Here is a 27,997-nt window from a genome sequence, read left to right as displayed (position 1 = left end):
CTTGGGTCAGTGAGTCAGAGCATCTCACTTACGACCAGTGACAAAAATACTGAGGTGAGTTGTTACGCTGAACCTTTCAGTCAGAAGGATTGCTTTTTTGGAGGTGTTAGCCTCTGTTAGCTGCTGTTAGGCATTGCTAGCTGCTGTTAGGCATTGCTAGCTGCTGTTAACCATTGTTAGCTGCTGTTAGCCATGGTTAGCTGCTGTTAATAAAACTGTCATTGAATTAGATTTTATTGGACACTGAAATTTAGTGAATAAACTGTCATACAATGTGAGACCATAATCAAAGGGTTTATCAAATGGAAAGTGTGATTATTTTTGGACACTGGGGCCTAACATTAGCATGTGTAATCACAGCTGTTGATTATTAGCTGGTTAGCTGTCCAGAGACAGGAAGGTTGTATATCTAAACCTCCAACAATAAGTAATTGTAACAATATTAGGAATAACTGAGCATCTTTATGCACATTTTCTTGTTTAAGAAACCTGTCTTCAGTTCAGGAAATGAGTTGAGGAGGAAGAGGATTACGTTTTATGAAGATGCCTGTCGTATTGCCTGTTTCCTTCACAGTTTTGTTTTCTTTTGGTGAAGGGAATCTCTTCTCCCGTCATACAACATAGAGTTGGATACTATGTCTTGAGTCTGAAGGTGCAGACAAAAATTGACTGCCACGCAAAATGTGATTAGTCGGGTGTCCTTTCCTGCCACTTTATTCAAATATGGTGGGAACATGGCGGGTTTTCCTACCTATGTATTTGAATGAATTAAGGATAACTTTTTGAGAATGCATCATTGTGTGTACATTTTTAGCAAAAATAAATGTTTGCTAAGATTTTTGCTCCAACGACAGTAATGATAACATTATGTAGGAGGTCAGGGGAGAGGTACAACTTTAAGTGCCTACAGCCATCTGTAAACCATGGTGGTCCCCTAGTCCTCACCACATTTTATCTTTCTCTCCTTCTTGTTGTTCTGTCTCTCTCTGTTGTAGGTGTGAGTGTGTGTGCATATGTGAGGCTTCTGCCCTCTGTATAAGTATTGAAACATTTATAAGTAATTATCACAATCTCTTTCACTCTCTTTCTCTTTCAAATATAAAATCGTGTCATCACTTTCTCCCAAATTTGTGTGAAAATTTGTTTTCACCCAGAGTATGAATTCAAACATCAGGTCTTAAAAACTGGATATACTAAAATTCCCTCACAATAAAATGTTCTCAAATCTGTATTTAAAGCACTAGATGAGCCACATTAGTTAACTGAAAAATTGACTAAAACCAAAGAAGATCCCAAAGTGTTGGCTAAATTTACTAGCAACAGATTCCCTAATCACAACCTCAAACACACCATTTTGTGGGGAAAAAAAACCCCTTCAGTTTTAAATTAAACGAGAGATCAGTCGCACAGTTTTATTTAAGAGGAAGCTCTTAAACCACCCATTCTGGTATTGGCACTCAAGAGAGTTGTCTTATAGTGATGAAAGCAAATATTTATTTCATATATTTACTTTATGGGATGGAGGGATAGAATATAAGTACTTTTGTTTTGGAGTGTAGTGCTTGTGTTTTTCCCTCAAACAGCATCAGCTGCTTTAACAGAGAGAGAAATGCAGTGATTTGACTGTGCAGTGCACACTGTGGATGCTGAAAACAGCTTAAAGGTGGAAAGTCACAAAATTTATGCAATAAAGCACAAAAGCTTTGGAGAAGCTGTGTATTTGTACCCAGACACATAAGCAAATATAGGTCACCTGATCTGTTTTGTGAAACAGAACGTCATCTGGTCTTTACAGTAACATTTAAGAATATGTCAGAACTGTATTGACTCCAGCAGAATGATCAAAGGATTGAAACTCCTTCTTAAACCCTGTTCAGTTTTTAGGCAGAGAATATTTTGCTTCAGTAGCTTTTTAGCTACTGAATCCCTTTCCGAATGATGTGTTTCACATTTTGGACACGCTGCATTTCCAGGCGATCTCCCGAGGGCCCTAATTCTCCAAGAACTTGTCTTCATTTTAGCCGCACCATGGAATATGTCAATGCGGGAAAAGAGAGGGGTTGGGATTCGTGGGGCATTAGCAGGGCTCGAGACAATCTGAATCTGTAACAATTTCCAGGTCAGCAATACTGACCTCTCCATGCTTGAGTCATTGCTTCCTCCTCCTCAGCATGAAGACAGGCACCTCTCTAATTTACTTTTTTCATTCAGTTATTTTTCCCTCAGTGTTTTAATTGACATGCTAATATGAAACAGAAACTCATATTGTACATTCCTATTCTCTCCAAGTGTCTCTTTATGTTGTGCTGGTTTGTCATTAGTGCGATCAAACGGGTGCAAAATAGTCCATCCTGCCAGACAAATCTTATTTGTTTGCTGTATTAGGGCTAAATCACAAACCCTAATTCAGTCAGGACAGCTATAGTCGGAGAAACAATGATATTTCCATCTGCTCCAGTTTATACTACGCAGCATGGCTTTGTTCTGGGACCTCCGCGCCCTTTCTTTGTGCATATGTGGAATGTTGGAGGTGGCGAGATTTGGTATGAAAGGACGTGCTGGTGTTGTTGTGTGCTGCAAAGGAGCTCGCAGATATGTAGTGATCGTAGGCTTGCTAAAGGACCTCAAATAGTGAGCTAATTAGAAGCACTGGATGGCATGGCTGAGCCATCAGCTGATATAAACATCAGCTTAGCTTGACTTTGTGGCCTGCTTGTACTGAACTGAACATCATGCTTTAGTTGTATGATTCGCCGCTGGTCTCACAGAGTTCAATGTTTTTGAGCAGCTCTCTCATACAGCTGGAAATCAGAAACCCAAGGTAGCAGATGGTGATGTTAAACACATGGAAATGACCCAGTAGGAAGCCTGACTTTCTGCACCACATAATATGCATCCAAACTCTTACATCTAACTGCGATTTATGCAGCAAAGTTAGCAGTTATGAAGCAGAAAATGTGCTTGAAATTTCAATCAGCCGGAATTCTGTCACAATTGTCACACTCCTATTCACAGGCAGTGTAAAGGGTCTCACATTTGTTTCCCACTCTCTTGCCTTTCTTGTTAGTGCCTTTCACGGAGACTTGTTTACGCCCTCAAAATGTAGATCCAACTGTCCAATATTATAAGAGTAACATGTATGAGTTCTGCTTTGGGGTTAGTTTTTCCTTTTAATGTGTCACATTAGGGGCATCATGTGCGCTGTCAGAACCAGTGCTGCAAAAAAACACTCCAAATTCCACCAGAAATAAATAATATTTTCTGCTAATATCCCCCCTTGAAAATACTTCAATAAAACATCAGGCAGACATCAGAACGTCTTTGATCTGAGGCATTTCATCTGTGTTCTGAATGCGCCGCATGCTTCGATATTCGTCTGCGAGGAGAATTGTGAGAGTCTGTGTTTGCGCTCTCATGGACTTATGGGGTCATGCTGGGTTGTATGTGTTTGCACCCATGTGGCTGACTGTGTGCATGTGCATGTGTGTTGGGCAGGATGGGAAGAGTGAACCCACTGTCGTCAGTGGGAGTATTGACAGAAGACTGTGTGCAGCCAATGTAAAATTCATGTACTGTGCTGCTTTTACAAAAGAGACCTGCAATGGTTTCTGGGGGAAGATTATGGCGGTGCAATGGAAAGACAGAAGCATGGAACGCAAGACAAGAAAAGTGGAGGAAAGAAAGAACGAGGAGAGTTAGACACAGAGGAGGAAAGGTGAATCTGCCTTTGAGAAGACAAAGTGAAAAGAGAAAGTGATTCATGGGGACAAAGAGGTGAACGAAACTAAACCATCATGTAGAAAGTGATACTGTAGCAAAGCCAAAGGCATCACTTTCAGCTTTACCAAAAGATGGAATTTGCAAACTTAGCTAAAGCACAATGAGTTAAATAAACTATTTATTTTGGTTTCTCTGGTTGTCGTCAAAAGCATGATGTATGCTCTGCTTGTTGGAAGACTGTAATCAGGTATCTAGCTGAGAACATTTGGCAAGGAGAGAGGGAGGGTTGCTGTGGGGCTTTGCTAAGCTAAGTGGTCACCTAAGGCAACAAAGGGGTACAAAAGTAAGTTTGCAATTAATTTTCTATGTTAAATAAAAAACCAAACAAAAACAAAAAACAAACAAACCCCAAACTTTCCATTTTTCCTTGCAGGTTGTCTCCCTCTGTTATCTCCTGTCTGCTGCTCATCTGATTGCATTGTATTTTCAATTTAGTTCATTCATTAATTCACAACAACAGTCACCTCAAGGCACTTTATATTGTAGGGTAAAAACCAGAAAAACCACAACCCCCCAATGAGCAAGCACATGGCAACAGTGGGAAGCAAAACTCCCTTCTAACAGGAAGAGAGCTCCAGCAGAACCAGGCTCCGGGAGGTGCAGCCATGTTCTGGTACCAATTTCAGAAGCTTTTAAAAAAGATATCCTCTAATGACTGCAAAATAATAAAGCAATAGATCTATACCTGCAGATGCTGTATTGATTGCTGCTGTTTATTGGCACTATACTGTATTAACTAACCTGAAAACAGGTTGGACTCAAACGTGAGACTCAAGACGCCAGTTCAGTGAATTTATTTATAGTGAACAGACCTATCTTTCACATATAAATCCTCCACAAGGGAGTTAGGTATGGCTCCTGGACAGAAGACAGGGTGGTGAGAAGAGACCACATGGAAATAGACTTCAGAAATTTCAAAGTTCCAGAAACAGGAGGTGAATATCTACCGCGGCTGGTTTAACATTCAAGCACTGCCTGAAGGAATGTCGTCTCTATTTGAAGGGAGGCAACTGATCACTAGATGGGGAGCAGATGAGCTGATTACTGCAGGTGTGCCAGGGACCAGGAGGATAACACCCCTGAAAGGTAAGGTGTGGTTACTGCACACACACGCACACACACACACACACACTAACAGGAAGAGAGCCAAGGTGGAGAGCGATAGAAAGTGGCAGGAGTAACAGGAGGACCACAGGACAACACTATACATCAACTTAACCGACAGAACAATAGTGTAGCAGCTGAGAGCAGTGCATGTAGGTCTATGGAAATGGAGACGTGGATGCAGTTAAAAATGTGCTGTAAAAACTGCATCATGTCACTCGTTTAACTTGAAAGAAGAACTACAGACAAGAGTGCTGCACTCGAGTGAAAGTCTTCTAACTTTATCTGTCTGAAAAACAAACAAACATACAAGTGAACAGTTACAGATTTAAGTGCCTGACAGATAATCTGGGGAATTTCGGACACTTAACACAACACATACAGCAATAAAGCCAGCTGACGGTTATTACTTTGATCATCTTATTTTGCACTAAGCATGGCCACTTAACATTCAGTTATCTTAGCATAACACTGGAGTCAAAAATCATCATCACATCCAGCGAGCAAAGTGCAGCGACACTTCTCACAAACTGGGATGCAGCATCTTAATGCATATATCTATGAAATGAAGCAAGAATAATTTAAAGGATGGGACCAGTGAATCATGAGTGTTTCTATTGTGCACTGATGACACAAAACCACTGGTTCTCTAGTATTTTGGGTGACCCACCTTTTATATAGTCCTACTCAGAATCTATAACAATTAATTTATCTGTAGCTTTAGATCTGTGACACTGTGTGAGGGGTAAAAAAGTACACTGTATCATTTTCCAACAAACTGTGGAACCTTTTGTGCATGTAAATGCTCAACTTGCTCAATTTCATTTGGATTCTGCTGCTGTCAGAGGATGCAGGCATTTAATAAACACCTAAGATTAGCCTGGACAGTGTGAGAGCCTCAGACCAAGCCTGAAAGTTTTCCCCTTTGGGAACATAATAAGGTGCATCAACACACTTTCAACATTGACTGATTTGGTGAGGCTTAGATTGTCCATATTCCACAGATGAGTCTTTGTGAAAAGAATCAGGGGACTATCTTCAAGTAGGGTGGAAAATGTAAAAATAACTGACCGTATGATTTTCAGTGCTGCTGTAGAGTCCAGTGAAATCAGTAGAAAAATGAAAATTTACAGAGTGAGTAAAAAGCACAAATACTATTATACCAAACCTGGGTTGGCCCTTGATAATACTGACCTAAATCTGACCTGAGTATAGTGACATGGGAGGGGCTGGCCTCACCCCCCCCATATCACAAAATTATGTCCTTATTTCAGTGCACTGTTTTAATTATGTTGATTGTTAAAAGGGAAAGCGGTTGCTCATGCACAGATGGCCTGGAGTCTCCTAACAGCAGATGAACAATAAAGAGTCCTTTCTACATTTTAAATGTTGAATCTAACAGCTAGTACAGTAATCAAATATTCACTTTGTTTCTCAAACCAAACTTATAACAGAAAACTGTGAGAAAAATTTCACAAGCACGCAGTGTGAAATGTGGAAAATCATATTTTACTGTATCTGCAAGAAACAATATTAATATATAAATGATAAATGGACTGATTCTTATATAGTGCTTTTCTACTCTCTCATAGTACTCAAAGCGCTCTATACCAGATGCCACATTCACTGACATTCATATTAACTGCCTTACCTTTTTACATCTTTTTATTTTACAGGTTTATTTAATATTCATTATATGTCTATATATATCCGCATGATGGATATTCTATTATTTATCAACATTAAAAATTCCCTTGCCAACTTATCAGAAAAAAACAAATGTGCAGGCCTATGTGACCTTATACTGATGGAGCCAAGTCTAATTTAATTTTTTTCATTTAAAACATAAAAGACCTGGAAGTTAGGCAAGGTTAAGCCACTCCCTTCACTTGTTACCCCCTTATTCTTATGCATCTATCTATTTTTTGTTCCATCCATCCATTCACTGCCACTTATCCTTTTTCAGGGTCGTGGGGGGGCTGGAGCCTATCCCAGCTGTCTTAGGGCGGGAGGCAGGGTTCAACCTGGACAGGTCGCCAGTCTGTCACAGGGCTAACACATAGACACAGACAACCATTCACTCCTGCATTCACACCTATGGGAAATTAAGAGTTTCCAATTAACCTATCCTCACTAACTGCACATCTTTTGAATGTGGGAGGAAGCCGGAGTACCCGGAGAAAACCCACGTATTTTTTGTCTTTCTGCAAAATTATTACTACTATTTCCCTTAAAAACCTGAGTTGTTAACCCGTTAATCGTATTTGCCTACCTTTAAATATTTGTAGCTAAGTATAATAACAATTTACTTTTAAATAAAATACACTTACATTCTCTTTAATTATGCCCTTAGTCACATGCTGTATTTTATATATGTATATATATATATATATATATATATATATATATATATATATATATATATATGTATATATGTATATATATATATGTATATATGTATATATATATATACATATATACGTATATATATATACATATATACGATGTGGCGCACAACACTAGAGGCCAACTCCAAGCCCATAGCACAAGTCACCATCAAGTGCGGGATCTACCAAGGAGATGCTCTGTCCCCACTGCTGTTCTGCATAGGCCTGAACCCCTCAGTGAGATCATTAACAAGACTGGCTACGGATACCGACTACGAAAACGGAGCGGTTGTGAGCCACCTCCTGTACATGGATGACATCAAGCTGTATGCCAAGAGTGAACGAGACATCGATTCACTGATCCACACTACCAGGCTATATACAGCAATGACATCGGGATGTCATTCGGGCTGGAGAAGTGTAGTCGGATGGTAACAAAGAGAGGGAAGGTAGTCAGAACTGAGGGATCGAACTACCAGAAGGCAACATTGCAGACATAGAGGACAGTTACAAGTACCTGGGGATCCCGCAGGCGAATGGGAACCATGAAGAGGCCGCTAGAAAAGCTGCAACCACCAAGTACCTGCAAAGGGTCAGGCAAGTCCTGAGGAGTCAGCTGAACGGTAAGAACAAGATCCGGGCCATCAACACCTACGCCCTGCCCGTGATCAGGTACCCTGCTGGGGTAACAGGCTGGCCAAAGGAGGAGATAGAAGCCACTGACATAAAGACAAGAAAGCTCCTTACCATGCATGGAGGGTTTCACCCCAAGTCCAGCACCCTGAGGCTGTACACTAAGCGGAAGGAAGGGGGCCGAGGACTGGTGAGTGTCAGCACCACAGTCCAGGATGAGACAACGAACATCCAAGAATACATTGGGAAGATGGCCCCAACTGACCGAGTGCTCAGTGAATACCTCAGGCAGCAGAAACCCAAGAAAGAGGAGGGAGACGAGGAACCATCATGGAAGGACAGGCCCCTGCACGGTATGTACCACCGGCAGATAGAGGAGGTGGCTGATATCCAGAAATCCTACCAGTGGGTGGACAAAGCTGGACTGAAAGACAGCACAGAGGCACTAATCATGGCAGCACAAGAACAAGCTCTGAGTACAAGATCCATAGAGGCTGGGGTCTATCACACCAGGCAAGACCCCAGGTGCAGGCTGTGTAAAGATGCCCCTGAGACAATCCAGCACATAACAGCAGGGTGCAAGATGCTAGCAGGCAAGGCATACATGGAGCACCATAACCAAGTGGCCGGCATAGTGTACAGGAACATCTGTGCCGAGTATAACCTGGAAGTCCCGAGGTCAAAATGGGAGATGCCCCCAAGGGTGGTGGAGAATGACCGAGCTAAGATCCTGTGGGACTTCCAGATACAGACGGACAAAATGGTGGTGGCTAACCAACCGGACATAGTGGTGGTAGACAAACAGGAGAAGACGGCCGTAGTGATCGATGTAGCGGTTCCGAATGACAGCAATATCAGGAAGAAGGAACACGAGAAGCTGGAGAAATACCAAGGGCTCAGAGAAGAGCTCGAGAGGATGTGGAGGGTGAAGGTGACGGTGGTCCCGTGGTAATCGGGAGCACTAGGTGCGGTGACTCCCAAGCTAGGCGAGTGGCTCCAGCAGATCCCGGGAACAACATCGGAGATCTCTGTCCAGAAGAGCGCAGTCCTGGGAACAGCTAAGATACTGCGCAGGACCCTCAAGCTCCCAGGCCTCTGGTAGAGGACCCGAGCTTGAAGGATAGACCGCCCGCAGGGGCGTGCTGGGTGTTTTTTATATGTATATATGTCTATATACATATAAAAAACACGTATATGTATATATGTATATACATATATATGTATATATATATATATATATATATATATATATATATATATATATATATGTATATATCAAATGTATCAGGGAAAATGTGATCTTCTGCTAACCTTAACTAAAGTCCTTGGTAACACTTTATAATACGGCCCACTTCTAAGGATGTAATTCCCTTGTAATTAAATGTAATTTCACTGTATCTTATTTGAATTAAAATGTAATTATATTTACCTACAAATACCTAAGAACATAAGAATAAGGGGAAAAGTCAGGTTTTTTTATTTATTTTTTTAATTATACTGTAAGTAAATTCGAGTAATGGTTTTGAATTTTAAGTTGTGTAAAGTTTCATTTGATTTTTTTTATTATAAGGTGTTACCCAGTCATTTTATTGCCCTAACGTATTCAAAAGGTTGCCCCAAAACTGCGCACTCATGTTGTCACCTAAACAAAAGCAGAAGACTGAAAGGCTATTTCATAAAATACATTTATTTATAAATTTTTTAAAATACAGACTGACAGATCCCAGTTAAGAAAAGAACCTAAAAGGCCAGCAACTCCTCTTCCTCTCTTCAGACTCTTGCTCTAACTCATTGATTATAGACGTGAGTTCCTCTAATCTCTTCTCCATGTCCTCTTGCTCCTTCAGAGTCTTTAGAAGTGAGGCCTTCCCCTCCTCTGCTTTTTGCAGTGCCTGTGTGATGTTAGCATTCTCCTTCTTTTGCTCCTCCAGGAGTTCGATGTAGGAAGCTTTTGTATCGTTTAGCTCTTTCTCTAAATTCATCAGCTTCTCCTCATTTTGTTCTTTGAGGCCTTTAAGTTGCTTAATTTCAGAGCGTAAAGCCTCTTTCTCATCCTCGTGTTCCTCAGCTTGTTTCTTCAATTCTTCCTTAGCGTTTTGAAGCTGCTGCTGGAGTTGGTCAATGCACGTCTGTTGCATCCCGCAGCACTGGTTCTTTGAAGGAGCGTCACTGATCGTCGTTTGGGTGTCTATAGAGTTTCTGTTCTGCTGCTGCAGCTTCTTGTTGGCATCGCCCAGGTTAGAAGTAAGCTTATGCATGATCTTATCTGCTAGAATCAACCTATTTGCATTGTTGATTCGTTCAACTTTAGCTTCACGAAGCTCAAATTTGAGCGTGTGAATGTCCTGCAGGTAAGACTTGGTTTCATTACTGAGCGCTTGGTCCAGCTGCTTTTTCAGATCGTTGATTGTCTTCTCAGTTTCTATATCCAAATAGTAGAACTTTCTGCGATACTCATCCACCTGACTCTCAAAATACATGGCCTTTGTGTTTGCTTCTCTAAGACTGGATTTACACATGTGTAGCTGCCACTGAGTCTCTTCCAGTTGGGCTCTGAGACCAGCATTATCCTGCTTCAGATTATATCTTACTCTTGGTGGAAAATTGGGCCTGCCATGATGATGCCAAGTCCCCGCAGGTTGCATGTTGTTCGGCCTTGGTCTGTGGGTCATTGCTGCAATTTCACAACGCTGTATATCGCTTCTCTTTGGTTTGACAACTGTCTGCTTCTTTTCCCTCTCCTTCTTCAGCACACAACTGACTGAGCAAAAACAATTCTCCAGGTTGCTCCCACAACATTCTGTAAACACTAAAGGATGTGATGACAACAGACTAAATGAGGATTCGGTTGTTTTCATTCAAAAGTTAACATAATATATAGGGGATTTCATTTTGTCGTCACCCAATTACCCTAAAAGTTAAAACCACTGATAGATAAAGCGAGTTAAACTGACCATTTTGTTACTCCTATCCTTTACCTGGCTTAAATCACCATGGTAACAGATGCCGAATACAGAATCTGGTCAGGTTGCGGTCGGTGTTTTGATTTAAAATTAGCTGAAAGCTGCAACACGTTTGAACTGCATTTTAGATTATATGATGGAGAGATAGATTTTATGTGTTCAAGTTGTTAAGCTGTTCGTTACTAAAACCATTGTAAACAGAACAAATTGTGCATTGCATTGTCACAGGATTGTCCATGTATTAATTTTGTGATGCAGAATTGCAGCTATTACAACACCAAGAATGTCTGTTCAATCAATAAAATTAATTTTACTTTTCACTGGCAAACTGAAGATATTCCCAGATTTCCTTTTAATAGGCTGTGGGACCTTTAAATTTAATATTTAAATGTATCAGGTTTAAATTTTCAGAGCTCTAATGCACAGTTAAAATGTTTATGTTACTGCTCTGAGCGCTAAATCCCAAGAGTGATGGTTTGCAGAAGGATTGATCTGCTGTCTTGTGAAAATGTTGCATTTCACTGGTATGTTTTTTATATTCCTTAAAGAATTTTAATCAACATTTTTTCAATTTATCTGATAATATAGTAGATGGCACTCATAGGGATCATTTTGTGTGTAAAAAGACTCGTGACTTGCAAAATATCCACATTTATCTGAGGGTGAACAGATGGTCTTAACAGAGAAATCTGACTTTAGTCGCGATACCTGTTATTTCCGACTGGGATTTTAAGTTTTGTCAAGCCAGCTGATGCAAACAAAAGTGCAGAAGTGGATCAATGAACTCACCACACATTAGGACAACTGTCTGAGAGCTCACAATATCACCAGTGTTAATATTTCAACAACCTTTCCATTTCTCTTGCAATATTAAGGAAAAGGTGTGGTAAACTTTCCTGCTTATGGACCTGTGGAAAACTGGACTCAAATGACCCTAAGAAAGAGAAACAAGAGAGAGCTCAGTTATTTATTCTTTGTAAGTCACTTTGCAAAATCTTGACCTGTTGTTGGACTTTTCCCAGTGCATCTTGCTAGTGGGTCTTTAGGGCAAAGTCATGACAGTATGCTATATTTAATACTTAGGAAATTAAATGATCCAGTTATTTCATTATTATACCTGAAAAGTCATTATACCTTTAGGGCAAGGGCGTAGATTTGGCATGGACGGAAGGGACATGTCCCCACCAATATCCAGCGATTATTGAATTGTCCCCACCAATAATTTGATCTCTTCGAGTAAAGAAAAACAAACCCGATAGAAAGAAAAAACGATCTGTCAACGTCTCATTCACCCAGCGGTGCAGAAAGAGTTAAATTACGTCCTCTACTGGAGTCCTACCTCATGTGACAAATATGGCCAATGTGATTGGCTGTGCCTTTCAGCGAGCTCTGTTTAGTTTTAGCAGCGGCAAGCCTGCGCTGCAAGGACCTGTGAGGAGGAGAGGAGGATGGCAGCAAAAAAGAAGAACCTGGATATAAGAAAGTATTTTTCAAAGAAACCTGTAAGTCACTTAAAGTCAAGTTCACTCATAAAATGTGTCCGTCATAATAACGTTACAGGCAATACCAGGCCATACATGCCAACCCTCCCCATTTTTCCGGGAGAATCCCGAATTTCAGTGCCCCTCCCGAAAATCTCCCGGAGCCACCATTCTCCCCAATTTCTCCCGATTTTCCACCCGGACAACAAAATTGAAAAACCATATCCTAGATTGGCCCAGCCAATTCCAGTTTCCAACAATAGCCGCTACTACTGCAGCTACTTAGTATTAATATTACTCTTATTACTCTTTCTGGGTCGCGAAATAAACTTTTAACATATTTTCAGGCGAGAATGTAGTTGTGTAAACTTCAAATAACTTAAACATGTTATTGTTTGGCCTTTTTCAGTGTTTTATTTGTTCGTGAGTAAATCGGTTTGGCTGAGATTAAAGTTATTAGATTAGATTAGATTGAATAAAACTTTATTAATCCCTCGGGAGGGTTCCTCCGGGGTTTTCACACAGCTGAATAAATGTCAAACAGAAAACTGATTAAACAGAAGTGTGAGATGGTCGAGAATCTACGCAAGCGTCCGGTTATATTTTATTTTATTTAGACAGCAAGGAGCAGACGGCAGAGGTGACGTAATTATGAAGGCTAGACCCCCCAATTTCACAGTCGCTCATTTCCGGTCTACCCGGCTTTCGGAGGACCCGGCCCACTTAGACCGCGAAGGCCGGGTCCTCAGGTGGACGCAGCCTCTGGACACCCCCGGAACAGGCCGGTGACATTTAACTTATTTTTTTCCGATAAGTAAACACTGTCAAAACCCCTTTGAATGTCTCCCTAATTCTGAGATCTCAAGGTTGGCAGGTATGTGCTAGGCTTTGGCCCACATCAGTCTAAAGCGGTATGTAACCATGAAAAAAGTGTTGCCATGTCCACCAGGACATATAGACAGTATAGTATAGACTCCTTCACATAGTGGACATTGAGTTGTTGTGTGGGGCACCAGTAGTCCATGTGTGTTGCTGTAACAGTAGCTCATGTTTAGAATAAAGAGTCCCAGCTCACTGATTTGATCGGGGCAATAGTGCCTAAAATGTTGCATAATTTTGCTGAGAGATCTTTTACTTTGTGGTAATCTTAGATGGGTAGTTTTATGGACAAAACCCACCAGGTCATTCAGTGTTCCCTTAGTACTAATGTGTAAGAGATGTTGGTGTACTATAACTGAAGTAATTTTGGTAAGTCCTTAAAGTCATATTCTTTTATTGTCATGACTGTATTTGAAGCTTTTTTTTTATTTTTGTATGATACCTGATTTATATGGAATATGGCTGAAGTAAACTAAAGTCTAAAATCAGTCATTTATTTAATAGTAATTTAACATTATATAATTCACATATAAAACTATGAATTGTAATTTTAAATGGTTTAAAAGCATGTAGAATAGCATATGTAGGCAAGTATATTTCTCCGTTTTTTTTTTTTTTTTATCAAGAAGCAAAGACAAAAAGGAAAAAAAAAGAAACAGCGCAGGGTTCGGTGGTTGAATCATCCGTCCCCACCAATGCCAAAACCAAATCTACGCCCTTGCTTTAGGGGTTAATGGGTTTTCATGGGGTGCTTGCTTTAAAGGTACCACCATTGTATGCTTGACCAAGGGTACGTATTTTTATCCTTATGGTCTCATGTGGACCAGTCATGGACCTTTGGTGATAATTCTGTACCTTAATCCAACAGTACAAAATTTGACTTTTCAAAGAGATAGATACTTCTAGATATGGACGACTTGAAACTTTAACTCACATCTGCACATACTGCCACCTGCGAGTCACCAATCAGCCTAGCACTGATCTCTTTAGACTGTGAAGAAGAAGCCCACCAGGAACAAAGGCCCTTCTTTCTATGTTAGAAAGTTAATATGTAACTGTAATATGTAACTGCTATGTAACTGTAACTGTCACAGTAACTGTAACTATAGTTGTTTTAATTATTTTTAACTGTTTTTGTTGCCTTTGTTGTAATCTGCTTTGCCACCTTGTGTGAAGCACTTTGATGGACAGTGTCCTTTTTAAATGTGCTATAGAAATAAAATATTGATTGATTGATTGATTAACTGCTGCACTACCACCTCCCTGCTGTTGATACATAAGACTGATACAAAACAAAACTTGTCAGAATGTATTAAATGCTTTTCACTTAATCCAAACAAACAATCAAAATTGAAATTTGATTTGAGTTTATCTTAAAATCTAGAACAAAAAGAACAGATGGAAAATATATCGACATTTGGAACATCAAAAAAGGACATAGCGAAAGGCTATTTTGGGTTTGAGGTATTGAGATTTTTATTTTTTAAATCTTTTTATTTTTATTTGATTTTTATTTAGACTCTATGTCGTTATCACTGATAAATATGGCTGCATGTTTTGCTGTTAAAATTCAATAATCTTCAGGTCCAGACTAAAGTAATAGCACACTGTAGAAGTGTTCGTAGCTTGTGTTTCCTCTGGATTTGTACAGAGGTCAAGGCATGACACTGAAAGCAGAGAACTCCAAAAGTCCACAACATCAGCCAGCAAAAGGCTAAAAAAAATAGAAAAAAATAAATAAAATAAAATAAAGAAACTGCTAGACAGTGTTACAATCACTGGGTTTAAGACCCATTGTTTTGAGATTAATTTAATTTCTGCATTTCCTGGTTTCTCTGTATATTGATAGTCTAAGGTTTTGTTTCACATCTAGTTCTGTTTTGGGTTTTAGTTTAGTATGCCCTTGAGTCTCTTCTGTAGTCTTGCCCCCCTTGTGTTCCCATGTCTGGTCTAGTGTCTTGTTTGTTGTGCATCCCCTCGTCAAGTTAAGTGTAGATCCTCATTGTTTAGCCCTTTGTTCTTGTTAGCCTTAGTTTTCTCTGCATCAGTGTTTCTAGTTTAGGCCGCCTTAGCTTTATCTGGGTTCTGTTCTGTTAAGGTTGTTTGCATTCTGTCCTTCATTTTAGTTACATGTTCCCCTTTATTCCCTTTTCTAGTATTTGTGTGTGTTTTCCATGTTTTGTAACTTCCTGTTTTATTTTGCTAGTCTTCATCCCATGGTAAACTCGGTGCTTGCAGGGTTTCTTTTGTCTTTTTGTCTCCCTTGATAGTTGTCAGCTGTGTTTCCCCCCGTTTCCCTTCCTTTTTGAGTCTTTATTGTCTATGTTAGGCTCTGTTCATGGTCATGTCCTGCCTTCATAGCTGTGTTTGTCATGCTCCATGTTTCCTATGTTCCCTAGAAGGGGATTTTCTCTGGCAGCGTTTTCCTGTAGTTTATTTTGAACGTGTTGAACAGCCAGAAGATGTTGTGAACGTGACACACTTAGTTCAGACTAATGAGGTAAAATCAAACTAAACTTATGAGAAATATGTGCATACATTCAGAACTTGGCTTTAAGTGGCCCTGAAAAACACAACAAATCGAAAAATGCTCTAAAAAAAAAGAAAAATTGGGGAGTCAGTAACGTGATGGAACAGCTGCTTGAAAAGACAAGCTAACAGTAAATGGCTGTTAGTAAATATGAACCTACAGCATTTATGACTCATGTGATGAAAACAAACATTACCTGCATCTTTTTCTCCGTCACAACACAGATGAATCCTTTGCTTCTTTTAAGCGTGTCCTGGTGCGATGGGTTTCTGTCAGTCCTTCATGTTATTGTGTCCCCAAAGCACTTCTGTTGTGCTTTGTATTGTGCTGTTTTATTCAGCTTCCACTGTATTTTGTGTGCTTTTGCCGCATTTTTCTATTAAAATATTTAATTTGAATTAAATATTTTAAGAGATGGTGCATTTGATGGCGTTTTCTTAACTTGGAGTGCATTTCACATCTCAGAGCCAGCATATTTTCATGGTATGATACAGTAAACTGCAAGTATAAAGGTCAACTCGGTGCTAAATAACTACCAGGTATAAAAACAGCTCAGAAGTTTCAGTATATGTCTTCAATATGTTCAGGGCATATTATATAGTTATTTTGAGATGTCTTTTCCATCTTCTGTTGTGTATGATGTTAATGCACCTTCTCTAGCAAAGGACTGAAACTGTGTTTCAGAGACACAGTCTGTGTGTGGAGGTTGATCAAACATGGTGCAAACTCTTTTTCACCTTTTTGTTTAGCACTTTTTCACTTGCTGATTGGTCTATTCTTTGTTCTCTTTCATTCCCTGGCGAGGTTTATGCACTAAAAAAAATGACTTCTTTAGGTTTAGTAAAGGAAAAAAAGTGGTTTGGAGAAAATTAGCCTCTTCTCAACAGTAACTGTGCAGACTGAAAAATGTTGCACAAACATACTGTATCACACTGAAATATTAAAATGACAGGATCGATCTCCTCAAGAGAATCCGTCAGCAGCTACCTCTGAGTAGATAAGAGCCCTAGTGGGAGGACTTCTGAAGAGAATAAGTGAGCGAGGTGGGAGTGGATTTATGGGCCACACCACTCTTGTAATTAAGCCCCCCGCTGACTGATTGTGTTCTCTGAGTTTGCGGCGCAGCATGGTGCTGTGGCTGTCCACGTACTATACAGCCCTACCCTCTGTCCTCTCTTGGCTTATCGTGTTTACATGGCTGGCTTGATAGCATTGCACGCTTGTTGCATAAGAAGCTCCTGGTATGGGGTTTAACAGCTATATTGTGTGATCTGATGCACATTTTTCTTTCATTTTGCATCATGCGGAGATAAAAAAAGAAGCGCACATCAGCGCTGTTTGAAGTGCAAAGGCTCTCTATACAGGTGGACTGTTTGAAAATCTATCTACTTATGGACTCCTGTTGTCTTTATTTGCCTTTGGTTTCTGGCTTAAGCTCATTCAACATCTTTAAGCTTGTTACACTGAACACGTATTCAGGTGGCTCAATATGGGGCTCGGCTCCTGCTGTCTCAGTCTGATGCACCTTTCCAGTGTCTAAGCTGAGACACATCAACATGTGGCGTCCCCTATTTCAAACTGTCTTCCTCTCCATGGAAACAACCTCCACTCTCTTCATTTTTCACAGTGTGACTTCCTAATTGCTTTGTGGGATCTCTTGTTAGCCAATGGGGGGAGTTGTTCTGCTGCGTAAGCCTGTTTTCTGCCCCCAGCTGATTTAATACGCCTGCTTTATCCAGAGGTGGTAGATTGAGGCCAAGGCACAATGTGAGGTGTGCTGATGCTTCTGATTTCCCTAGATGTGCTGAGGCACAATGATACTTTGAATCGTTACAGTTTCTGAAATTTCCATTCCCAATCAAAAAAACGGAGTACGGCCTCACCTCTGGCACAAAAGTCATTCCACTGCTTTGCTCTGTTTAAATTCACTGGAAATCACAAGTCTATTGGGGCTCCAAGAATAAAGACAGACACTTCACTCTTTACACTTCTATAACAACACACATTTAGCACTTGAGAAAATATGTGTCTAAAAGACTTTATGTGTATATGCAAAAAAGTTTGAAGAACGAGTCCTGTAAATTCCCTTTAGCAGCAACTTGTCACACTTTAGCTGACAATTCTCTTTCATTCCCCACAGATCTTGCCAGCTGTGTTTGGAGGAAGTCACTCCTTCTGTTCTGCTGTTATACACTAAAAGCATCCAACTTTACGCTGCGTAGTCGCTCTTGAGCCCCACTCGTTTAATATTAATATAGTATAGGGATAAGTGGGGACACAATGTAGCAAAAAAGGGAAAAAAGACAAAAAATAGAGAAATTAAAACTTTAGACCAAAAAGCAAAAAACAAACACATTATGTTGCACATCTGCACATTATTTGGCACCAAATTACAAACTTTAAAACTTGTGTGCACCTCAAACATTTAGGATATTCTGAACAAGTTCATTTAATTAAAAAATACATTTAATATTAGTAATAATAATGAATAATAATAATAAAAATTATTAAATTTAAAAATTTGCATTTTTCATGTAGTTCACTGCATACACTACACTATATGGACTATAAGTACTGAGTTACATCTATTAATTTTTTAATTAAGGTGTTTTCAGTCTCATTTCCACAGGTGTATAAAATCAAGCATCTAGCCATGCAGTCTGCATGTAACAACATTTGTTTTCTAACAAGCTCACTGAATTTAAATGTGGTGCTGTTATAGGACACCACTGAAACACAGTATATCAAATGATTGCAATATTTCATTTTGAGTATTTGAGTAAATTACTATTCAGACAGCAGAAATACTGTGTAGCTCTCGGTCTAGTTCAGTACATCCAGCAACAAACATGAGGAAGAACTACTTCCTTGTTCTAATTTCTAAAATGAGTGAGTAAAAAAGTCACGTTCTTTGGTTTTGCCGGTCTTGTATAATTGCTTCACTGAGAAATTGACAAGGAAATGCTTCTGCTGATGTATGTAGGTTAGCATTTTCTGTCAATAGTTAATACTGTTTAGACACATACAGTCATGTGACAAAGTTTTCACTCTGTGTAGTCCTTAGTAATCTGAATTCACAGCAAATTTATCCCTAATTCAGACTGTTCAATGCCCAGAGAGGCTGCATAAGACCCAACAGGTCAGCCGCAGACTTTCTTAGTTAGCATGTTAAATGTGAAATTTAATGACAGTACAATCAGAAAAAGATTGAAAAAGTATGGCTTGTTTGGAAAGGTTGCCAGGAGAAAGCCTTTTACATGGCAGCACAGCTTAGGTTTGATTTGCAAAATGACATTTGAAAACCTCACCAAAAAACTTGATATGGCCAAAGTAGAGATGTCTGAGCATAATGCACAGCACCACATTTGGAGAAAACCAAACAAAGAATATCTGCAAAAACACCTCATAGCAACTGTCAGGCATGGTGGTGGTGGAGGGGTGCTGATTTGGGTTTGTTTTGCACCCATGGGACCTGGGTACCCTGCAAGCACCGAGTTTACCATGAGGCAAATATGAGGCAAATCTGTCTGATAGCTAAAGTTTCACTCACACTGGGCCATACAGCAGGGCATTGATTTTGAGCACACCAGCAAAACTGTAACAGAATGAATGAAAAAGAAAAGTGCTGCAATGACCCAGACCTTAATTTGACTGAAATGCCACTATGTGACCTTAATAGAGCTGTGCATAAATGAATACTCGCAAATCTCAATAAAGCGAAGCAAAGCTGTACAGAAGAGTGGGCCAAACTTCCTCCACAGCAATGGGACAGACAGAGTTATTTCGGCCAAAAATGGTTCTACAAGCTACAGAATGATACAGTGAGCTTAGTTCTCAGAGGCCTACATAAAGTCCTGTGAAATTTTTCTTTTACAAAACTTTTGTCAATGACTAAATTTTGTACAAGTTGTTTTAAGTGACAGGCTCCTTTTGTCAGACTGTGTGAAGTTGAGGTCTCAAAATTCAAACAGGGAAAGCGGACTGGTTTCAACAAAAGGCAAGTCGTTTTTTTAGGCTGTTTGCAGAAAGTCCAAAAGTGCAGTCGGTTAGGCCAAGCACAAAGTCAAAAAAAAAAAGAAACTGAAAAGTAAAAATACTGGAACATGGAACTTGAAAACACATTGAAGAAAGGAAGCAGACTCTCTGAGAAAGACTAAAGAAAAGACAGTGCTGACAAGTGGGGAAAAACAAGACACAACTGAATTAATGATGGGGGACAAAACAAAGGAAGTAAAGCTAAAAGTGCGGCACAAGGAATGAGTAACTTTCAAAATAAAACAGGAAAAGCAATACATGAAAACACCTAACACAGAAAAGATAGCAAAACGAAAAATACCTAAGGATGAAACCAACCAAATATCTACTAGAAAGCAAACTCAACATTAACAATGAACAGAACTTAAAAGACCTATAACTCAAAACACTGGCTCAGAGACACAGTACCATGTTCTAATTCTATATTTTTACATTTTGTAAAAGAGTTTTCCAACAGTAAATTACGTAAATAAAATTACACAGACAAACGGGGAGCAGTATATTGTGGCATGTGAGTCAGGACAAATGGCCCCTACAGTCACTTCATTGTAGTGTAATTTCATCCAGTCAGTTTTTCATTGCTATTTTCAGGAAAAGCTAAGAGATTCTGCTCCCAACACCAACATTTTCTTAGACTCGTTGCCCCCTAAAAGCTTTTTTCTCTAAAAAAATAAAACATCCATTGAAGCAGAATGTAAATCCAATACTTGTTTAGCTTGTCCAACTACTCTTTGAAGTGCAGCTAATTAATTCTGTTTATCAGTCAGATATTCACAAACTCTCCTGTCATGCTGTGGAAGTGCTCTGAATGATTTTCTTTGGCACTTACCATTTTCTCAGACTGTTGACTTTTCGAGTCTTCCCCGTCTTCTCTCTGACAGGAACTATCCACCATAGCAGCTAAACATGTTACTCCTTGGACTCCTGTAAACACACTTGAAGAAGCACACCAGTCGAGAAACATTAAGGGTGAAAAGAAGCGCTAAGCACCGGTTCCCAGAAGTGTTGTGCATCTTTTATATTTGCAGCCTTTTTCATCTATTCAGAATGAGCAACACTTTGAAACAATAGAGTCAAAACGCCTTTTTCTTGTTGCATTGTATATACTGTATCCATAAAGTTGAATTTAAATATGATATTTTTAAGCTATGTGCCTAAGATGAAAATGTAAAAGATTATTATTACTTAATAGGTAAACACAAAATTAACATATGCACATTAACAGGTTGTAACATAAGGTCTTGTCTTAAAGTCTCTTGTAATTGCCGGTGCTAAAATGCTAATATTAATTTTAGCATTAGTATCACTGCTACAGTTAGCATTAATGTTAAAAATTATTGTTAATGACAGTCATGCTGGATTTGTCATTTAACACTATTAAAAGGGATAAGACCAATTCCTGGAAAACATTAATATTTATAAAAAGCAATTTTGGGAGTCTTCTTTTCTTTCTAAGGATATAAAGAAACAAAAACAGCAGAAGATACACGGCACGAAATATTGTGAAAAGCACAAACTCTGCACGGGTAAAATGAAAAGTTATTTAACAGAACAGCTTGACTCAGTGCATGATGATATGTGTTTATTTGTAACATTTTAAAATTGTAAAAAGAACAACACCATCCAGACCAGTGTTAGCCAAGTTAGCAGTTGGTTGGGCATTGTTCTCAGTTATTAACATACATAATATAATAAAAAATATAATAAAATTAAATTACATTACTGAGTGCTTCAGGTTCCTTTAGAAATGTCAAAGTTAACATGCAAAGCTTGTTTTACACAAGAAGATGCTTACACAAAACACAGAAGACACATCGAGAGATTTATTGATTATCTAGCAGCAGCTAGCATAGCCCCAGTGACTGCAGGGGAGTTAAGTCACTATGAATGTTGCTGTTGATACCAGATGGCCTGGTCTGAATATTTCAGAAACCACTGATCTTCTAGATTTTCTAGAAGACTTACAGACTTACAGAGAATGGTCCAAGAAAGAGAAAATATCAAGTCTTTAAAGGAAAAATGTCTTATTGATGCCAGAGGTCAGAGGATAGATAAGGAGTGCTTTTAGCTTGTAGAGAACAGTGATTCAGTATAATCAAAGTGTGTACCCAAAATCAGATAATGTCAGATTGGGTTTCTTGAACATGAATGATAATAGACTGTACAAGTTAAAATGCTAGCACTTTATTCCTTTTTTTCAAAGACACTTTTTTATACTGTGAATTCAGTCTTTCACTGTTTGAATACTTTGCTATATATCGGATATATTTATAGCTATTCTAACAAGTTTCAGCTCTCAGTTCTGTAGGCTGTGTGATTTGGACCTACACAACAAGGAGGTGGCAAACAAAGCAAATGCCATCATCCCTGAGCCTGCCCTTCTTCGCATTCTGTATTTAAAGTGCTCCCATCTGCTCTGGGAGCTGAGAAAAACAGGTCAGACGAGATCTTTACCTCTGCTCCTCTGGGCATTTGAAATGTTTGCAAATGGAGAAGTAAGGCTCCGATTGGTTGTCAGTCATGACAACATGCCAACAACTCGTGTTTGTGATACTTGTAAAGGTGATGATTTGCATTAAGCCTCCTAAGAGAAATTATGTATTGACACCTTGCATCACACGCTGACTATCTGCTGTTTCCTGTGTGAATAATCGTGCTTTTAATTCAAGCCGTGAAAATAATTGCTCATCAGGGCAAATGAAGATAAAAACTGAACTTGAAGGCAGATGATGGCAAAGCAGCATTGCTATTGCATCAGGAGTCTCACTGCTTACTCTCCAGTCCTCCAAAGACAATCAGTGCCTTCTCCTCAAACATGGAGATTCTCTTGAAAATGTAACTACTTTGCTGTGAATCACTCATTTTTTCAGCATATTTAAACAACTAAACATTCGATCCTCTTAAAAAGTGGCTGGCACTTTATCATAAACATGACAATATATATAATATTGTTGGGAAAAGCAAGTATAGGCTTCTTAGAAAGCAGCATTTCTCCCTTTGGTAGAAATAACTACCTGAATCAATGGCTGTAAGCTGCCCAGTATGTAATGCAGCAAAACAACATTCCCACCACCTTACCTCACATTTAATGCAAAATTCTCTTACTGACACGCTGGTTTTTGTCTGCACCAAACATATTCGTCGTCACACATCTGTATCTATAATTCATCTGCTCAAAGCACATTAGTTCTGCTCGCTGACAATCCTGTGTTGCACTGATGAATTTCGCGTATGTCTTTCTGCAGTCTAAGACACTTGGAAGTCATAACCTGCATATACTATGATGAAACTTTGATTGTTCTTGGCAACTTCTTTTTTCATCAAATGCTCGGCTGTGAGACTGAATTTGGTCAGTTCTGGTCTAATTGGCAGTCGTCGGAAATCAAAGCTAGTGCAATGAATGATTTATTAGTCATAGGCATAAAATACCACCCTCTTTCACAGCAAATACCAGAAGCTGCTGACAGTGGTTTAGCAAAAAGCAGGTCGGCCGTTACTTCCTAAGGAGTTTCTAATCCCTTGTCATGGATTTGAAATACGCGAGTATAACTAATCAGTTATTTTAGTGTTTTCATATTGTGAATGCCAACCCAGACCAAACATGAATGATTTAATTCCAACATGTTTACAGTATATGTAATTTCTTTTACTGTGGTTTGGCTCTTTTGCCCTATCAGTCACATTACCTGCGATCTTTTTATAACCTGTCATCAGCTTCTATTTACATAAAAGTTTGAGTCTTCTTCTTTGGCTGCCTTTAGGGGTCACCACAGCGGATAATTTACATCCGTCTCACTCTATCTCAGCATCCTCCTCTGTAGCACACACCCCTGCATCGTCTCCTTCACTACATCCAATCCACAAAACAGTTCCTCAGGCCAGAGCCATCTGTGTGTTGGTGAAGATCAACTGTGCTCTGGGTTTTTCTGCAGCTGAATTAGAGTTCTGCACTGGGGCTGCTGTCTTATATCCTGCAGTTAGAGTACCTTGTTAAAGGGGCATCTCTGAAGAAATGTTACATGTAGGATTTGTTGGCTTTGAAGTTGATGGTGCATCTGCTGTGATGTGAACACTCCTGAAAAGATCAACCCTAACCTGATCTTCATCTGCTGAATCATTAACAGATGTTTATAACTTGCTGTAAAAACATTACAGAGCAAAATCATTTTCACAGATTTCAATATAAAAAGTTTGGTAAACTGACTTTTGTGTTGTTTCATTTAATTGTGGCATGTTAAACCATTTCTATTGCTGCCTTTGATTACAAGTGTCTGAAGAGGAAAGCATGTTGGTGACGCTAATTTAATTAACCCTAACATTCAGATGTTAATATAACACAGTAATACTGTCTCATTTCTATCACCATTTCTACAGACATATAACAGAAACATGCTTCTTCATGTATTTGCACTGCTGAGAAAAACCTCTGTGTAAAAAATGTAACTAAAAGCATGAAACACTGGAAGACACTTTGTTGCTGTAAAAAGTAAAACCACGTGTATCCTTGTATGTGTTTTGTATCAGGATTCTCCCAATGCCTCTGATGTTCCACTAAGTTCAGTTCAGTTCCGTTTCAGTAAAATCCCTGTTTTACTGTGGAGCAGGAATGTGTGGGCTTCAGCTCTAAACACTCAGAGTGACCACTGAGTAAAGGACAACAAGGCAGAGCGAAGGTTTTGGCACAGACCACACAGCTTTGAGCCACCAGCCATGCCGATTACACTCTCGTACTGGTAACATCCCCTCTCAGTCCAAATAAGTTGCCACAACGAGGGTTCACAAACATATTAGGCAAAAAATAAGAGACGCTTTTTTGAGCTAAATTTAGCACAATTTACTGTAAATTGCCTGCCACAAACTAAATTGAGTAAAATTGATTGCAAACCTTCTATTTGAGGTCTATTTGAGGGTGACTGCAGCCAGTGCAAGTCAAACTCAGACAGGCTGTTTGTCACCAGACGACCTTGTGACCAAAAGTGGTTGACCGTACACCACTTTCAAATAACTGGTGACATTTGGTTGCTGCAACTATTTGCAATCAGTCCCAGACAGTGGAGCAATGTGACTGAGGCCTCAAGTAAACTGAAAGATGGGCAAATAACAAGCTGATGAAAAATAGTAAGATGAAGAAAAGAGGCACAGAATGGGGAAATAAAACATTTGGAAATACAAGGAAAGTGAGAAAAAGAGGATTACTATAGTGATCAATGATAATAAAAAGAACAATAACACTATGACTGGGGTAATTCTATTGGTTAATGTCTACCATGCAGCAGATATTCCTGTAGGAAGACTGCAAGCTGTGGGATTTCACCTTACACGGATGAGAGGATGCCAGCAGAGCTCCAAATCCCTTAAAAATAGAAGAGTCGCTCGCTATATAATGTTTCTTATGCTTTAAAGACCAGGGCTCTAAGTGCTTAACTGCTCTCAAGCACGTTTAGGATGTGAGGCAACAGTCAGTAACAGTGAGCTTAAATGACGCTGTCCTTTGGCTCCATCATGAAGCATCATCCAAATCGTTGTGAGAAGGTAAACAGGAGACAGGGCAGACAGAGTGATGTGCTTCTTAATGTCTAACAGGTGCCATGTTGTCATTATGACACACATAACAGCTGGGAGATGCTGGAAAACAGCCCCATCATCAGGATCACTCTGATGCTTGTGATTTTGTGAGTGTCAGTGTGTGTCTATTAAGAGCCCAACTATATGTGTGTGTGTGTGTGTGTGTGTGTGTGTGTGTGTGTGTGTGTGTGTGTATGTATATATGCTTGTGTTTCAATACATTCTCATTCACATACATTCTATGTGTGTTTGTGTGTGTGTGCACCTGGCATAAAAGCAATTTCAACGCTACATTATTTTTTTATTGCATTTCACTTCTCTCTCTCTCTCGCTCTCTCTCTCACACACACACACACACACACACACACACACACACACACACACACACACACACACACACAACACAATGATAATGCATGTTATATTAGGAGCCTTCTGCTTCTTCTCTCTTCCTTCATTTTTCCCTTCATCTCCCACGGTGACTGCGCACCCCCAGACGTGCGGGAGTGTGTGAGGTGTGTGTCGAATGTAGATGGAGTGAAGAAGCCGAGTGTTGCCCTGTCACTCTGTGTGGCCTTGTCACACTCTGTGTGGAGTGGCTCCGACATGTCCTCTGGCCCTACCCATCAATTATAGATGGAACCAGGTGCCAGAGAGCAGATACTCTAAACACACACACACACACACACACACACACACACACACACACACACACACACACACACACACACACACACACGCACAGGTAGGGGTGTGTTAGGTGACAATCATGGTGAAAACAAACATGCTTGAATAAACAAAACAAAGCACAAAGGGAACGTGTCAGCTTATCTGAGGACATATTTAAGAAGTTTTGGGTGATAACAAATCAAACTGGATGACAGCTCACTAAGCCTTGCCCACCGTAAATAATACCTGGCAAGCTTTCATTTCACATGCAGCACAGACAGTTTACAACAAAGCTCACCAGTTTACTATAAAAACGTTCAAATTTTTGAAATCATTTCTTGTCTGTTTTCGGCTCAGTCATACTGAAAAATCAGACGACAACCTCTTTGTGACTGTGAACACTCAGTGGTTGCCCAGTCATTGCACTGGAATTTGTTGACATTCAGTGACTTACTGGGCAACCGACTGGTCATCCAGAGGGTTGAGCCTACAACAATCTGAGTCTCTGGGTGACTTTCAATCACAAGAGTGCACAGGTCGCCCAACGGGGGGGCAACTGGTCTCCAAACGACCACGGTCTCTCAGACTGATTGCCATTACTCTCAGACACAATGACAAAGGTTTGCAGATAGTTTTGATTTATAAACTCAGACTCAGATTGCTAGCACACTGCAATCAGGCTGAATCCGTCTCCACTGAACTCATCTGTGTTGTATCTTGTGGCATTAGGGGGGGAACTGACCCTGTGACGCTGACACTGCTATTAAAAACCAGGGATTACATGAAGTAACCCAATGTTATATATCCCTGCATGTCTGTGAAGGTTCTCAGTCACCCAAGTCATTGTAGTCTAAGGAACTTGGAAAGAAAAGCATCTGGACTTCTTTAAGTTGCTTGAAGACGTTTCACCTCTCATCCGAGAAGCTTCTTTAGTTGTAGGGCCAAATGGTGGAGAGTCCCAGATATAAGCTCTATGGGAGTATCCCCCCCCAAGAGGAACAAAGACTGGATGGTCCATCTGCATCTAAAGGACAAAGGTCACTCCTTCGAGGATGCTAGTGTTCACATTTTGGACAGAGAAGACGGATGGTTTTTAAAGAGGAGTGAAAGAAGCCATTTATGTCCACTGTGATCGCCCATCTTTGAACAGAGGCTTACGACACCAACTGTCTGCCATCTATAATCCAGTTTGGAGATCCCTTCCTGGACGCCCTGACGCCCACTCACATCTGGGCCTTTTGACCTCAGGAAATCACATGATATGTTGGGGCAAAGTCTCACAATGGGTTCACCCGAAACTGTGGCTGATTGTGACCCACACCCGTTTTCACACCTTGGCTCGTGTGATTAGGTAGAGGATCATCAGGGGGTCCATTGTCCCTCTTGGGGGGAAACTCCCACAGGGCTTAAATCTGGGACTCTCCACCATTTGACCCTAGAACTGAAGAAGCTTCTTGGATGAGAGGTGTTCAAGCAACTTAAAGAAGTCCAGACGCTTTTCTTTCCAAACTCCTTGACTTATATTCATATATGTAACATATATATAAGTTCCCAAGGTTTTTTGCAGGTAAATCACCGTCTTGCAGCAACTCTGTCACTGTTTGTGGAATTATTTTTATTCCACAATTATTTTTACTTTTTACATTTCTATTTCAAATTCGGTTCTGGCTCAGTCGTTTTTAATGGGAATTTTTATTTAATCAGAATTTCTGTGTATGTTGTCGTCAACAGATTTGTTGCCATGTTTCAAGGCACCTTAAAGAACTGACTGCAAATCCCAGATGTGGTTCCTAACGTCAAAGCAACAATTTCAAAGTCACCAAGATCACAAGTTCACTGCACATAATTGTGGTTGTGCTACATTCTCCAACCGCTGTTTCCCTGGACTGACTGCTGCATTAGATACACAAATGCAGTCTTAATGCTAGCTTTTAGCTGGGAACCTTTGATTTTGCCGGCCTAAATTAGATT

General features: G+C 39.8%; 1 protein-coding gene and 1 long non-coding RNA gene across 2 annotated transcripts; one reads left to right on the top strand and one right to left on the bottom strand.

Moving 5' to 3' along the window:
- LOC120435652 lies at positions 1–27,979 on the top strand. The gene is made up of 3 exons (XR_005609804.1): positions 1–54; positions 4,783–4,866; positions 27,758–27,979. It is a non-coding gene; the product is annotated as an uncharacterized LOC120435652 (long non-coding RNA).
- Positions 9,577–10,878, bottom strand: LOC120435651 (early endosome antigen 1-like). Its single transcript, XM_039605446.1, has 2 exons — positions 10,859–10,878; positions 9,577–10,713 (listed from the first exon to the last, which is right to left on the bottom strand). The coding sequence occupies exon 2, from the start codon at positions 10,574–10,576 to the stop codon at positions 9,632–9,634; it is 945 nt and encodes a 314-aa protein (XP_039461380.1). The 5' UTR covers positions 10,577–10,713; positions 10,859–10,878; the 3' UTR covers positions 9,577–9,631.
- Positions 27,980–27,997: the final 18 nt, after the last annotated feature.

The sequence above is a fragment of the Oreochromis aureus genome, linkage group 22 (genome assembly GCF_013358895.1).
Source record: "Oreochromis aureus strain Israel breed Guangdong linkage group 22, ZZ_aureus, whole genome shotgun sequence".
Classification (NCBI taxonomy): Eukaryota; Metazoa; Chordata; class Actinopteri; order Cichliformes; family Cichlidae; genus Oreochromis; species Oreochromis aureus.
Note: the sequence above shows the minus strand (reverse complement) of the source record. Positions and strands in the feature narration are given on the sequence as shown.